The sequence below is a fragment of the Gekko japonicus genome, unplaced genomic scaffold (genome assembly GCF_001447785.1).
Source record: "Gekko japonicus isolate JY-2015 unplaced genomic scaffold, Gekko_japonicus_V1.1 scaffold671, whole genome shotgun sequence".
Classification (NCBI taxonomy): domain Eukaryota; kingdom Metazoa; phylum Chordata; class Lepidosauria; order Squamata; family Gekkonidae; genus Gekko; species Gekko japonicus.
In genome coordinates, this window is record NW_015168068.1 from 497,073 (window position 1) to 509,229 (window position 12,157).

The window sequence follows — 12,157 nt, forward strand, 5'->3', positions numbered from 1 at the left end:
GCATTCCTTGCCCCAGACTGAGGGTTCCTATCTATACCTTGTGGCTAATAGCCACTGATGGACCTCTGCTCTGAAAGAATATGGACTGAGAAAGACAGAGACAGAAAGAAAACAAGAAAGACAGAAACACAAAAGGGAGGGGTGAAACAGAGCAAGAGAGACAGAGAAAAGGACAGATAAAGAAAGAGAAAAAAGACAAAGAAAAAGACAGAGAGAAAGACAGAGAAAGGAAGGAAGCTAGAGGTAGAAAACAGATGGGGAGAGAGGAGTAAAAGAAATAAAAATGAAAGAAAGGAAAGAAGAGAGACAGACAGAAAGACAATAGGAAGGAAAGTAGACAGACAGGCAGCCAAAAGCATCCCTTCCTTCCCTGTCACTTTTTTTTTTGGGGGGGGGGGCGAAAGGGCGAGGAGCAGCTGGAAAAGTTTAGAAAGCCAGCCCCCCCCCTCCCTGGGCACCTAGTATGCAATTGCAGAAAGGCGCAGGGAACGGAAGTAAGCAATAGGACACACAGGCAAGGAAAGGCAAGGGCGCTGTGGCATCTCCTGAGGAAAAATCCAACTTTGTGAGTGCTTGGCTGGCATGAGGGTCTGTGCGGGGGGGGGGGGGGGGGGGAGCCGAGCCGCAGGCCGTGACGGGAAGAAGCCCCGCCCCCGGCCCCGCCCTCCGCTTCCTCCGCAGCCGTGATGGCGCTGAGGAGAATCTCTCCTGAGGTAAGTCCGGTTCCGGGCTGCAGTCAGGCACCTGGAAAAGTGGAAGGAAAAGCAGACTAGAAGGGCGCAACTGAAGGGGGATGTTATGGCTTCTGTTCTATACGAAGGAGGGGCAAACGAGGGCCCGTGTTCATTTGCCGAGATACAACCCCACCGAAGGAGAATACTGCCACTCTTCCCTCCATAACGTTCAGAGTTTCCAAGGGGGCACATATTTCCGAACGACTTCACACCATAAACGCGCAGTTGTCAATTGTTATAGGAAGATCAGGAAGGAATTAGCAGCTTTGTTTTGTTTTATGCGGAAATCGCTTTTTCTGTGGTTTACCGGCACTGAAACCTGCACGATTTCCACTAGGGAGAAAACAATATAAACACTTGCAATACGAAAGGGTGGGGTGGAGCGAGGTTGAAGCTGGCTGCACAAATCTTATCTATTGGACAGTGGGAGTGAGAAATGGAGCAACGAGCGACAACACCGGCAGGCAGCAGCCCCAGCGTCTCCTGAGCAAAAATCCAACTTTGTGAGCGCTTGGCTGGCATGAGCGTCTGTGGGGGGGGGAGCCGACGACACCGGCAGGCAGCAGCCCCAGCGTCTCCTGAGCAAAAATCCAACTTTGTGAGCGCTTAGCTGGCATGAGGGTCTGTGGGGGGGGGGAGCCGACGACACCGGAAGGCAGCAGCCCCAGCGCCTCCTGAGCAAACATCCCAAAATACAACTTTGTGAGCGCTTGGCTGGCATGAGGGTCTGCCGCCCCCCGCCCAGATTAAAAACCTTAGGGTCCCCGTCCCCAAGACTTACATCTCACAGTGGGGGGTGTGAAGAACCGCTGCCACGAGGCCAGCCACAGCACAGACACAGGCAGTGAGGAGAGGCGCAGAGAGAGACTGCTCCACGCCACGAGGACAAAAACAGACAAAAACAAAAGCACCGGGGGGCTCAGGAACAGCAAGGCACAGGCAGGCACGTGAGGCTCAGAGAGAGACTGCTGGCCACACAAGGACAAAAACGAAAGTAGCAGTTGACCAGCCCACCAGGGAACTGGAAAATGACGCTCTAGCCCTTGGAGGACTTAAATCCTGAGCGTCATTTTCCGGCCGCCATTTTTTCCCCCCGGGCCCCAATTTTTAGAAAGCGGGGAGGGGGGTATTGAAAGCGGGGGTTCCCCCGGGCCCAGCGGGGGTTTGGCAAGCCTAATGTGTTATCTGTTTCACAGTCAGAAGACAGGTGTTTCTAATGGGTATTTACAATAGATATGGGTATGATATGTTATATTTGAATTCATCTCTAGTTAACAGGGCTGTAGTAGAAGTGAGATTTGCTACTACTATTAATCTGTAAAATATATAGATATATTTCTTTTGCTCTGAATTCATGATTTGAATCACTGAAGAACTACACACAGTGAAGTTCATCTGCATGGGCCTTTCAGGTTTCCTCAAGAGTTACTGCCAGCTGTGCCAGCCTTCCCCCCCTTTCTGAATAAGACACAGAGAGAGAAGGGGATAAAAAAGGTCGTGGAGAAGCAAAAAGCATAAAAAGCTTCAGTCATCTATTATTCATACATGAGTATGAATAATACCAGTCTCTGTGTTCCTGGAAGGAAAACTGGGGTAAGGCCTCTTAAGACCCATGGAAAAGTTCTACTAAATAGTACTAACAATATTTTTATTAATAATATCATAGCATTATGAATAATAACACCAATACCAGTACTACTACTTCTACTAAAAATAAATTTAAATAACTTTCAGTTTAGAGTCAGAAATTAATTTAGAGCATTTTTTCCAAATCTTCCCACTAAAACAAAAACTCCTTCACATATCTTTCAGATCTCTAACTATCCATGCTTATTTTTACATGAAATAAAAATACAGTACATTAAATGAGATACATGGCAATAAAAACTCTTTAATTTATGTTTTTGTGGAACTTTGTGTAATCTGCTTCAAATTAAGTTATCCAGATCAAAAACCCGTAAATAGTTTACACGCAACAAATTGTTGGTTTACTTCACCCTAGAAAAATTCTGGGTATTTATTTAAAAATTTATACTCTGCCTGATACATCTGATACAAGATTGCCAGAGCAATTTATCAGATGAGAGACCACACTGATAACTGAAACAAAAAAAGCATCCAGATGATCAACCACATTTACTTACCCATTCGTAACTGACAATCCAGCAACCTCGTGCAATTCCCAGAAGTACATTTAAGGTACGACGGGGACTCCCTGCAATCACATGGCTCGTATTTTCACACACTTCATTTGAAAACAGAAAGCCTCCCAATTTCTTTCCCACCTGAACAACTGCATTCTTCTGCCTTTAAAGAAAGGGGAGAAAATCATTATACTAGTTCTATATATCTGTATATATAATGAAAATTGGCTTGGGAAGCTGCTAATATGATATTTTAAAAATAATAAAAGTTACTACTATATAGTCTATATCACAAAGCCTAAACAAAGGCTTGTAGTAAAATTCACAAGGTCATAAACAGTGATATAAGAAAGGAATATAAATTAGATCAATTCAGATATACAGGTCTTATCTCAGACTTGATGCAACACAGATGTATACTTCATATAATGTATGGTTTTTGAGTGTTTATTTACTTCCCCTTCCTGCTAACTCTCCCATACTATTCCCAGGGTCCCCTGTCCCCCAATAGCAGCATTTTATGGAGATCACTTGACTATAGTAGTAGGAGAGCAGGTAAGTTCCATTCTTCCAATGTATTCTGGATCCAACCCTCTATTTGCAACATTCTTTATGGTAATAATGTTTTATGTGAACAGAACTGAATTATTTGTTTCACATGAGTGCGTTCTCAAAGCTATTGCAGTTAATATAAAAATGAAGATAATTTCAGGTGGATAACCATGTTATTCTGTAGTAAAAGAATGAATGCGAATCCAGGAGCACCTTAGAGACCAACAGAATTTTCCATGGTATAAGCTTTCACGAGTCAAAGCCAACTTTAGGGCTCAAGTACTGTAAATTAAATCAGAGGCCACATATCTTTATCTTTTGGGGATATTTGTGTGTGTGTGTGTATGCCTGGAAGTCACGGTTGACTTCTGGCAACCCCTAGTGGGGCTTGGATGTTTCAGAGAGGTGACTTACTTATGCCTGTCTCTGCATCCCAGCCCTGGTATTCCTTGGAGATCTCCCTTCTAAGTCCTTGTCAGGGTTGGCCCTGCTTAGCGTCTGAGATCTGATGAGGTTGGGCTTGCCTGAGCTATCCAGGTCAGGGTGAATACCTTTACCTTTCCAATCATAGCATCTATAAACGTAAGCTTTCAGTTTGATGAGTTCAACTATTCCCTTCCTATCCTACACAATTAATGTAGGTTAAGTATGACTGTCACTTTCTATTTCATTTCTAGCTATGGCCTATAGCAGGGGTGGCCAAACTGAGGCTCAGGAGCCACATGCAGCTCTTTCACACATATTGTGCGGCTCCCGACAAGGCAGCTCAGGAAGCGAAGGGGAGGAATACTTTTTCTCCCTCACTCCCTCCTGTCTATTTACTTTCTTTGTTTCTCTCTCTCTCCCTCTCTCTTTCTTTCCACCTCTCTTTTTCTCTTTCTCTTAGACAAATAAATCTCATTAACAAGCAAATAATTATTATTATCAATATCTGGTTTTACCCCTTTTGTTTTTATTTTTGGCAGTCTCATTTAATGTTAATAAAAAAGCAAATTTGAATATTTTAAAATAAAAATGTGCGTATAATATTTGTTCATGTTTTGCGGCTTTCAGACATTTATTCTATGTGGCTCTTACGCTGAGCAAGTTTGGCCACCCCTGGCCTATAGGGTGTATCTAAAGTAACCTTCATGTGAGTGAGTACAAGGCACTTCCATTTAGCTAGGAGGGAGGTTGCAATTTCCATAGATCTGCCTCTCAAGCTGCAACTGCCTACATGGTATCCCATGCTGTTCCAGAGAATATTCAGACATCCATTAGAAGTTTCTTGGGTGTCATGGGAGCTACAAAGAATGAGTATTAAAAAGATCTGTTCTGAGTGGAGCTCTACGCAGTAGGTTTTGGGTTCGACCGTGTGTTTTTGACCTATAAACAAATTAAGTATATGCATTTCAGACAATCTTTCAGCCCATGGTTTGGGGATCAAAAACAAAATGTAGAGTTCATGTCTTCCCTTCTCCCCCTTCTTTGTGTAGCTTTCCCTTTCTATTTACTTTTTGCATTAACCATAATTTGCCATGTTTTCCCTCCCAACTTGATTTGGAAATTGTATACTGGATCCAACAATGTTGTTCCATCAGCATTATGATACACTACAGCGTTTCTACTGGCAGAGAAGGGGAGTTCAGTGTTTTCCAGTTTCCCCCTCTCACTGCAGCCTCCCTCTCCCCAGTTCTTTGAACTCTCTGACCAGCACGGACAACATTTCAGAGTGCTCAACAGACTACACGAGAGAAGGGAAGTCCTGTTCTGCAGGTTTCACTGTTTGTCATAACTCATGGTTTGAAACGGGTTTCTAGTACTGGTACTGAAAGTACCAACCGCAGCTTTGTGTTTCAGGTAACATGGCAATCTATACTAATTTCCAACTCTAGTCCAAACCACTGAGTTTGGAAGATTGTCTTGATTGAGTCTTTTATATGATAATGAAGCATAGTTAACCTCTAATTTAACCCTGACAGAAAGTCACAGAAATATTTAGTACTTACTCAAAAGACATACTTGTCATGACTAACGTTCTCAGTGGCTAAAAATTTAAAGGATGAACAACAAAATAAAATAAATTAATATTCTGTTTCCTCATAAAGTCAGTACAGTTACAAACTTCACAAAAGATGTAAACTATACGAAGACTAAAACTCTTGGTTGTGGCAAAATATAGATAATGGGATTCATGAATAGTAGGTTTGCTCATCTGGCACATTTATTACTAGAGTTGCCAGCCTCTAGGTGAAACCTGGAGATCTCCCGGCAACAGAGATCAGTTCCCCTTGAGAAAATGGCTGACTTGGAGGTGGACTCTATGGCATTATACCCTGGTGAGGTTCCTTCCCTCTCCAAACCCTGCCCTTCCCAGGCTCCTCTCCCACAATCTCCAGGCATTTCCCAACCCAGAGCTGGCAACCCTATTTATTACTGGAGAAGACATACATCCTTTTAAATGAAAAGATTTTGATATTGCTTATACTAATTATATAGCACTCTCCTTAATATATAACTGGAATTTAATTTCTTTAAATTCAGCTGCCAGGATGCAAAAGGCTGCACACTGTGATCTATGCACACAGAGCGGCTATCAAGCCCCTTGCACCTGTTGTCATGCAGCCACTTCAGATGGCATTACTAAAGACTCTTAAATATGACTACCTTGCTGAACTGTGCAAAATGTGTGTCAAAGCAATTATTAGAGCTGTGTTCCCAAGAGAAGGGCCCTTGTACTGGACTATGAAATATGCACTGTGGCCAAGGGGAGCCTTGTGCCTAAGAAGCATGCCAAACCAGATGTGGACCTGGGACTACAGAGCCTCCTGCCCCTGCATCTCTACAGCCATGCAAGAGCCAGGATGCAGACCAACAGCCCTGACCGCCATGCACGCATGCAGCAGCAGACTAGAAACAGATGTTCTTGAATAGGAGCCATGAAAGAATCTCCCTTCATCACGCAGGCATTTCCCCCCACCACCACCTTGTGTGTTACCTTCACCTGGAAAAATCACACATTGCTCTCCCTCCTGAGCCAGCCTAAAACAAAAAGATGTGCCCAGCTACAAATAATATTTACCAGAGAAGGAAGATGAAGATCTGAAAACTGAAATGGCATATGCACTTGCAGATTATATGGGTGCAAAAATCCAAATGAAATATACAATGAAATTGATGAGGCTTAAAAAATTCTGCCTATGCAAGAAGGCACAGTCTACCAAGAGAAATACACGTGAGATTTAATAAAAAAACAATAAGACATGTCATTCTCAATATAAAAAGAGGGATGCCTTCCAAATAGAGGAGACAGAAATAAAAATGTTAAAGGCAATTCCCTAGAGAGTGAGAGAGAATATGCAGAATTTACAAACATTCTTAGAAGGAATGGAATCTCATATAGATGGCTGTTTCCAGAAGGCCTCCTATTTACTTACAAGGGAAAAAGATATAGAATAAATTTTATATTTAAAATGGAAGATTTTATTAAAACACATGGTGATGATTTGAAGATGGAGGAGGAGGAAGTGCAAACTGACGAGGCTCAGCAAGAAACACAAGGAGCCTCCGGAATAACGACAACAACTGGAACATCTAAGATGACTGTACTACCTCAGAGGACTACAAGATTCAAACTGAAGCATAAAGGTGACGATAAAACCCAAAATAAAGATGGATAGATGGAAAATAAAAATAATTTCAATAAACGTTAATGGCTTAAATGCACCCCAAAAAAGAAGACAAATTTTTCAACAACTGAAGAAGATCCAACCGGATATTATATTTTTACAAGAGACTCACATAAGATAATCAGATCAAAAATATTTGGAGATTAAAAAACTTGGACATTTTTTATAGCTTCATGTGATTCCTTGTTTTAGAGTGTGTGTGTCTCTTTAAATGTTTGGTTGCAGTGCAGTGAATGCAGAGCAGAGTGATTGAGAGAGACAAGTAGGGAGTGATTGGAGGATGAGAGAGTGTGGGAGGAGTTTTTGAAGTGGATCTGTGTGTCAGTGATAGAAAAGTCAGTTAGATAAATCAATTGGAATTGTTCAGTTAGAGCGATCAGTGAGTGTTCTGTTAGTTTTGTGTGGGATCTAAGAGTGCAGTGTTATGTCTTAAAAAGTGAGACTCTAAAGATCTGGAAGGAAGTTAAAATTACCAAGAGCTTAGCCTGTGTGGCTGCCTATAGGAAAGAATGGTTCCTGTTAGTGTTGGATCTGAGTGTCAAAAAAGAACAAAAAGAAAAGAAAAAAGGACAGTGTGTGTGATACTTTTGACAGACATATTTACAAGTCCCTTATTCCCAAACAGTTACAGAATAACCAACCTCATATTTTGTTCTTATTTCAATAAATCATCTTTTGTTCAAGTTTATCCCAGAATTCAGTTCTATCTTTCCTCAGGACCACACAGATCCCTGAAAATCCCAGACTCTGGGTCACATTACCAACAGCAAAGGAGAGAAGGTTTGGAAGTCCTTAAATTCCTGGTGGCAGCAGAAAATACCCAGTTTACAAAAGCAAAGAACACATAGAAAGTGAAAACCAGTCCTCTAAAAAAAGAGGACGCCACACTTCAGATAAAGAAAAAAGAGAGAGGAGTAGCTACATATGTCAAAGAACATCTACAACCAGAACTAATATATAGCTCAGAAGATGGCAGAATTCTGATGGTTCAAGCACAAAGACAAGGTAAAATAACCTTAATAGTAAATATATATGCACCTAATCAACAGCAAGAAAAAAAATTCAAATTACTTCAGGAACTTATTTCCCAACAAAACTATGATGAGATCTGTCTGATTGGAGACTACAGTGCCATTTTTGATAGACTTTCAGATAGAAAAATAACAACTGGGTAACAGAAACAAGGTAATGAACTTCCTAATGCATTTTTACAATTTGCAGAAGAGCATAATCTGATTGACACTTGGAAACTTAGAAACCCTAAAAGGAAGGACTATACCTTTTATTCAGCAAGACATAAATCATGGTCAAAGATAGACATGTGTTGGATCTCCTCAACAATTATAAATGAATTTAAGAGGAGAGAGAGAGAAGAGATTTATTTTTATTTATTTATTTATTTAACTTTAGACTTTATATCCCGCTCGAACCCTCTTTCTCAGGGGGTCTCTGAGCGGCTTACAAGTGGTGCTAGTCACACAATTTTTCCCCTAACTAGGGCCACAGAGTCTATAGGGGTGGGACTACCTACCGGCACCCCTGTGGTGGTTGGTGTGTTTGTTCTTGGCTCGGCACTCCGATCGTCTCTGGCGGGCTCCCATTTCGACGTTCCGGCGACAGTTCTTTTTTCGGGGCGCGCGACTCACGCCTCCTTCCGGCCCCAGCAACGTCCTTCCGGCTCCGCTGCACCAGCGCTCGACGTCATTGCGCGCCCGTCTCAATGGCAGTCGCTTGGATGTTTCCCTCCTGACCACCAGGGATCGCTCTGCCGGTTGTAGCAGCCCGCTGCCGCCGCCGCTGCTTCGCCACGCCATCTCCGACTTTCTGGAGCTGATGTCTCATCGCCGCCGCCGACCACCACGTTAGGCAGGGTGCCCCCCACCCTACTAAGGGTGGGTACCCATTTATCTACTTGCAATTAATTGCTTTCGAACCGCTGGGTGGGTGGGGGAGATTGGATTTATACCCCACCCTTCACTACCCACCCATGGCCCGATGAACCTCCTCTGCTCAGGAAGTCCACTTGTACGTTCGGAGTTCCCAGAAGATGGGCGGCTCTCATGAATGTGCTCCACGACTGACATTTGCCCCATATGTCCAGGGCCAGCCAGCACAGTGCTCTGGAAATTGTGCCTCCCTGCCTGTTGATATAACACAGGGCCGTGGTGTTGACGGTGAGGACAGTGACCACCTGATGGGCCACCAGGTGTCGGAAGATCTGAGTGCGTACTGCACAACCAGCAACTCCAGTAAACTGATGTGATGGTGGGCTACATGGGACTCCCATCAAGCCCCAATGCAAAGCCCCTTGAGATGTGCACCCCAGCCCCACAGGGACACGTCTGTTTTCAACGTCAGTGTAGAAGTGGGTGGGTGGAATGGCGCTCCCGCCAAGAGATTCAGAGGGTCTGAGTCCACCAATGCAGGGAGTCCAATACTTTCAGTGGAAGGACAAGACGAAGGAACTGAGGTTGTCGTGGATGAAATTTCCGGATGAACCACAGTTGCAGCGGCTGCATGTGGAGTCTGGCAAAGACAATCACAGTGGTGGTGGCCACCAACAAACCCAATAGCCATTGAATTTGTTTTGCAGTGGCACTTCCCATCCTGTGGAAGAGGTCCACTAAATAGACAATGTCCCGTGCTCTCTGAGGAGGGAGAAATGCCTTGCACATAAGATAGTCTAGAATCACCCCTATGAATTGCACCCGCATGGTGGCGAGGAGCACTGACTTTTTTAGGTTTACTTTGAGGCCCAGAGATTCCAGGGTGGTCAAAGTCAGTTCGATGTGGTTGAGTAGGGATATCTTGGAGTCCGCTACCAGCAACCAATCATCAATGTATGGGAAAATTTGAACGCCCTTCAAATGGGTGTATGCTACGATAACAACCATCACTTCGTGAAAACCCTTGGGGCTGTGGATAGCCCAAAAGGGAGGGCTTTGTACTGGAACTGTCTGTTTCCTATCATGAAACGGAGGAACACACGGTGGGAAGGGTAAATGGAGACATGGAAATAAGCCTCCTTGAGGTCCAACGTCACCATCCACGCCCCGCGATTCAGGAGCGAAAGAACTGTTTGTAATGTCATCATCCTGAATTTTTTGTAAATGATGAAACAGTTCAAGTTTCTGAGGTCCATTATGGGGCGGAGGCCTCCGTCCTTCTTTGGGACCATAAAGTAGCGAGAATAGAACCCCTCTTGGTGTTGAGTTACAGGCACTGGTTCTATGGCATCCTTTTGAAGAAGGGTTTGCACTCCCGCCAACAGAACATCTGAAGTAGGGGTGACAATGAAATTAACAACCGAAGGAAGTTGTGAAAACTCTATGAGGTACCCCACCTTGATAACTTAAAGGACCCTCAGGTCTGACGTTATAAGTTTCCAGGCGGACAGGAACGGAGACAGGCAGGTATGAGACACTTGGAAGATGCCATAGTCATGGGGAGGGCAACCGCCATCGAGGTGTCCATCTGGACAATATCGAAAACTGAGTCCATAACCGTCGGTGGTAGTTGAATTGTACGCAAGGCTAGGCTGTTGGCCATTCACTTAACAAAGTCCCCATAAGACTTAACGTCCTCTGATGGAGAAATTGGAAGATCATCTCCCACTTGCTGTGGAGGGGAAGGATCATTTGGGGGGTGCAGACTCTCCGTACCCGACTGAGAGGAATCGGAGGAACTGGAATGTCCTGAAGGTTCGGAAAACAGCATTTGAAGGATCAGTGTCGACAGCACCGGCTCCGATGGTTCCTTGAGTTTTTTTGATGCCAACACCTGTGGAATGGGACACTTAGCCCTCTGTTGTGACGGGTGAGGTTCAATAAGCTCCACTGCTGGGGGAGGGTCTCAATATCGAGGGAGCCAGTAGGAAGAAGAGTGGTGGTCCCAGTCCAAAGGAGGGTGCAGGGGAAGCCACAGCATCACTCCCGTGAAGGGATAAGCCCCATACAAGTACTGCCACTGGCGCTGGTCCCAGGTGGGAGGGGGCTGAAAGAATCCCGTAGGTCAATCCTGATCATCAGGGCCGAACAGTGGCAGAGGGGGAACAGCGTTCACCCCTTGATCTAGATGCAGGCTCTCGACACCGGGGGAGCGAGGAACCTGGGTCAAGTCCATGTCCTGATCGAAACCAGTGGACTGGGTGGGGTGAAGTGAAGGCAACTTAGATGCACCTTGTAGGGATGTGCATTTCGGGATCCCGAGCCGAAAAAAGCCGAAAATAACGTTTTTCGGCTTTTTTCGGCTTTCGCGATCCCGAAATGGCCTCCTAGGCACTTTTCCGAATCCCGAAAAAAAATCCCAAAAAAATTCGGGGTTTTTTCGGCATTGCCGAAAAATGCCGAAAAACGGCTCCTTTGCCCTTTAAACAGCAAAGGTGGCCCGGAAACCTCAATTTCCCGCCGTTTCCCCCTCTTTCCCGCCTCTAGCTCCTGTTTTCAGGAGGAAGGGGGGAAGAGGGGACCCAGACAGCCAATCACTGCAATGCATTTGCAAAATGCATTGCAGTTTGGAACTTTTTGCTACATTTGCAGGGCTGTTGTGCAAGTGCCGTGCTGTAGCTTCCTTGCCTATTTCCCCAGGGAGGGAGGGGGAGGGAGGGGGAGCAGTAGTGTGGCCAATAGTTTTTTTTGGCATCTTTTCTCTGGCCAATCACAGAGGGTATATCTATTTGAAATCCTCTGAGCATGGTCAGAGAGCATAAAAGGAGCCACTCATCCCAACCTGACTCCATTGCTGATCCTGGTTCCTGTGCTGACTGTTGGAAAAGAGAGAGGGACTGTGTGTTGGCCTTGGACTGGTTGGCAATTTGCTCTGCTGCCCTGAGCTGCTGCTCCTGACTGCCTGACCGATTGAATCCTTCCTGATCCTTCCTGGAGTGGACCTGGACCTGAGCCCCTTTCCTGGCCTGGTTTGAAAACCTCTGGGCACAGTTGGAGTGGTGGTGAGGCTTGGTGGTGCACTGGTGTGGGTAGGCCCTAGGGCCTCAGGTCTCTTCTTTCTGGGTTTTAATTGGGGGTTTCCTCTTTTAATTGGGGGTCTCCTGTTTTAATTG

General features: G+C 44.8%; 1 protein-coding gene across 1 annotated transcript in view; it reads right to left on the reverse strand.

The window, feature by feature from the left end:
- Window positions 1–12,157, reverse strand: part of MCPH1 (microcephalin 1) — a 175,673-nt gene that overhangs the window by 121,292 nt on the left and 42,224 nt on the right. Inside the window, exons 10-11 of the mRNA XM_015414579.1 lie at window positions 5,419–5,456; window positions 2,879–3,041 (exon numbers count right to left, since the gene is read on the reverse strand). Coding sequence (XP_015270065.1) covers window positions 2,879–3,041; window positions 5,419–5,456 — 201 coding nt within the window. The remainder of the gene's footprint in view (window positions 1–2,878; window positions 3,042–5,418; window positions 5,457–12,157) is intronic.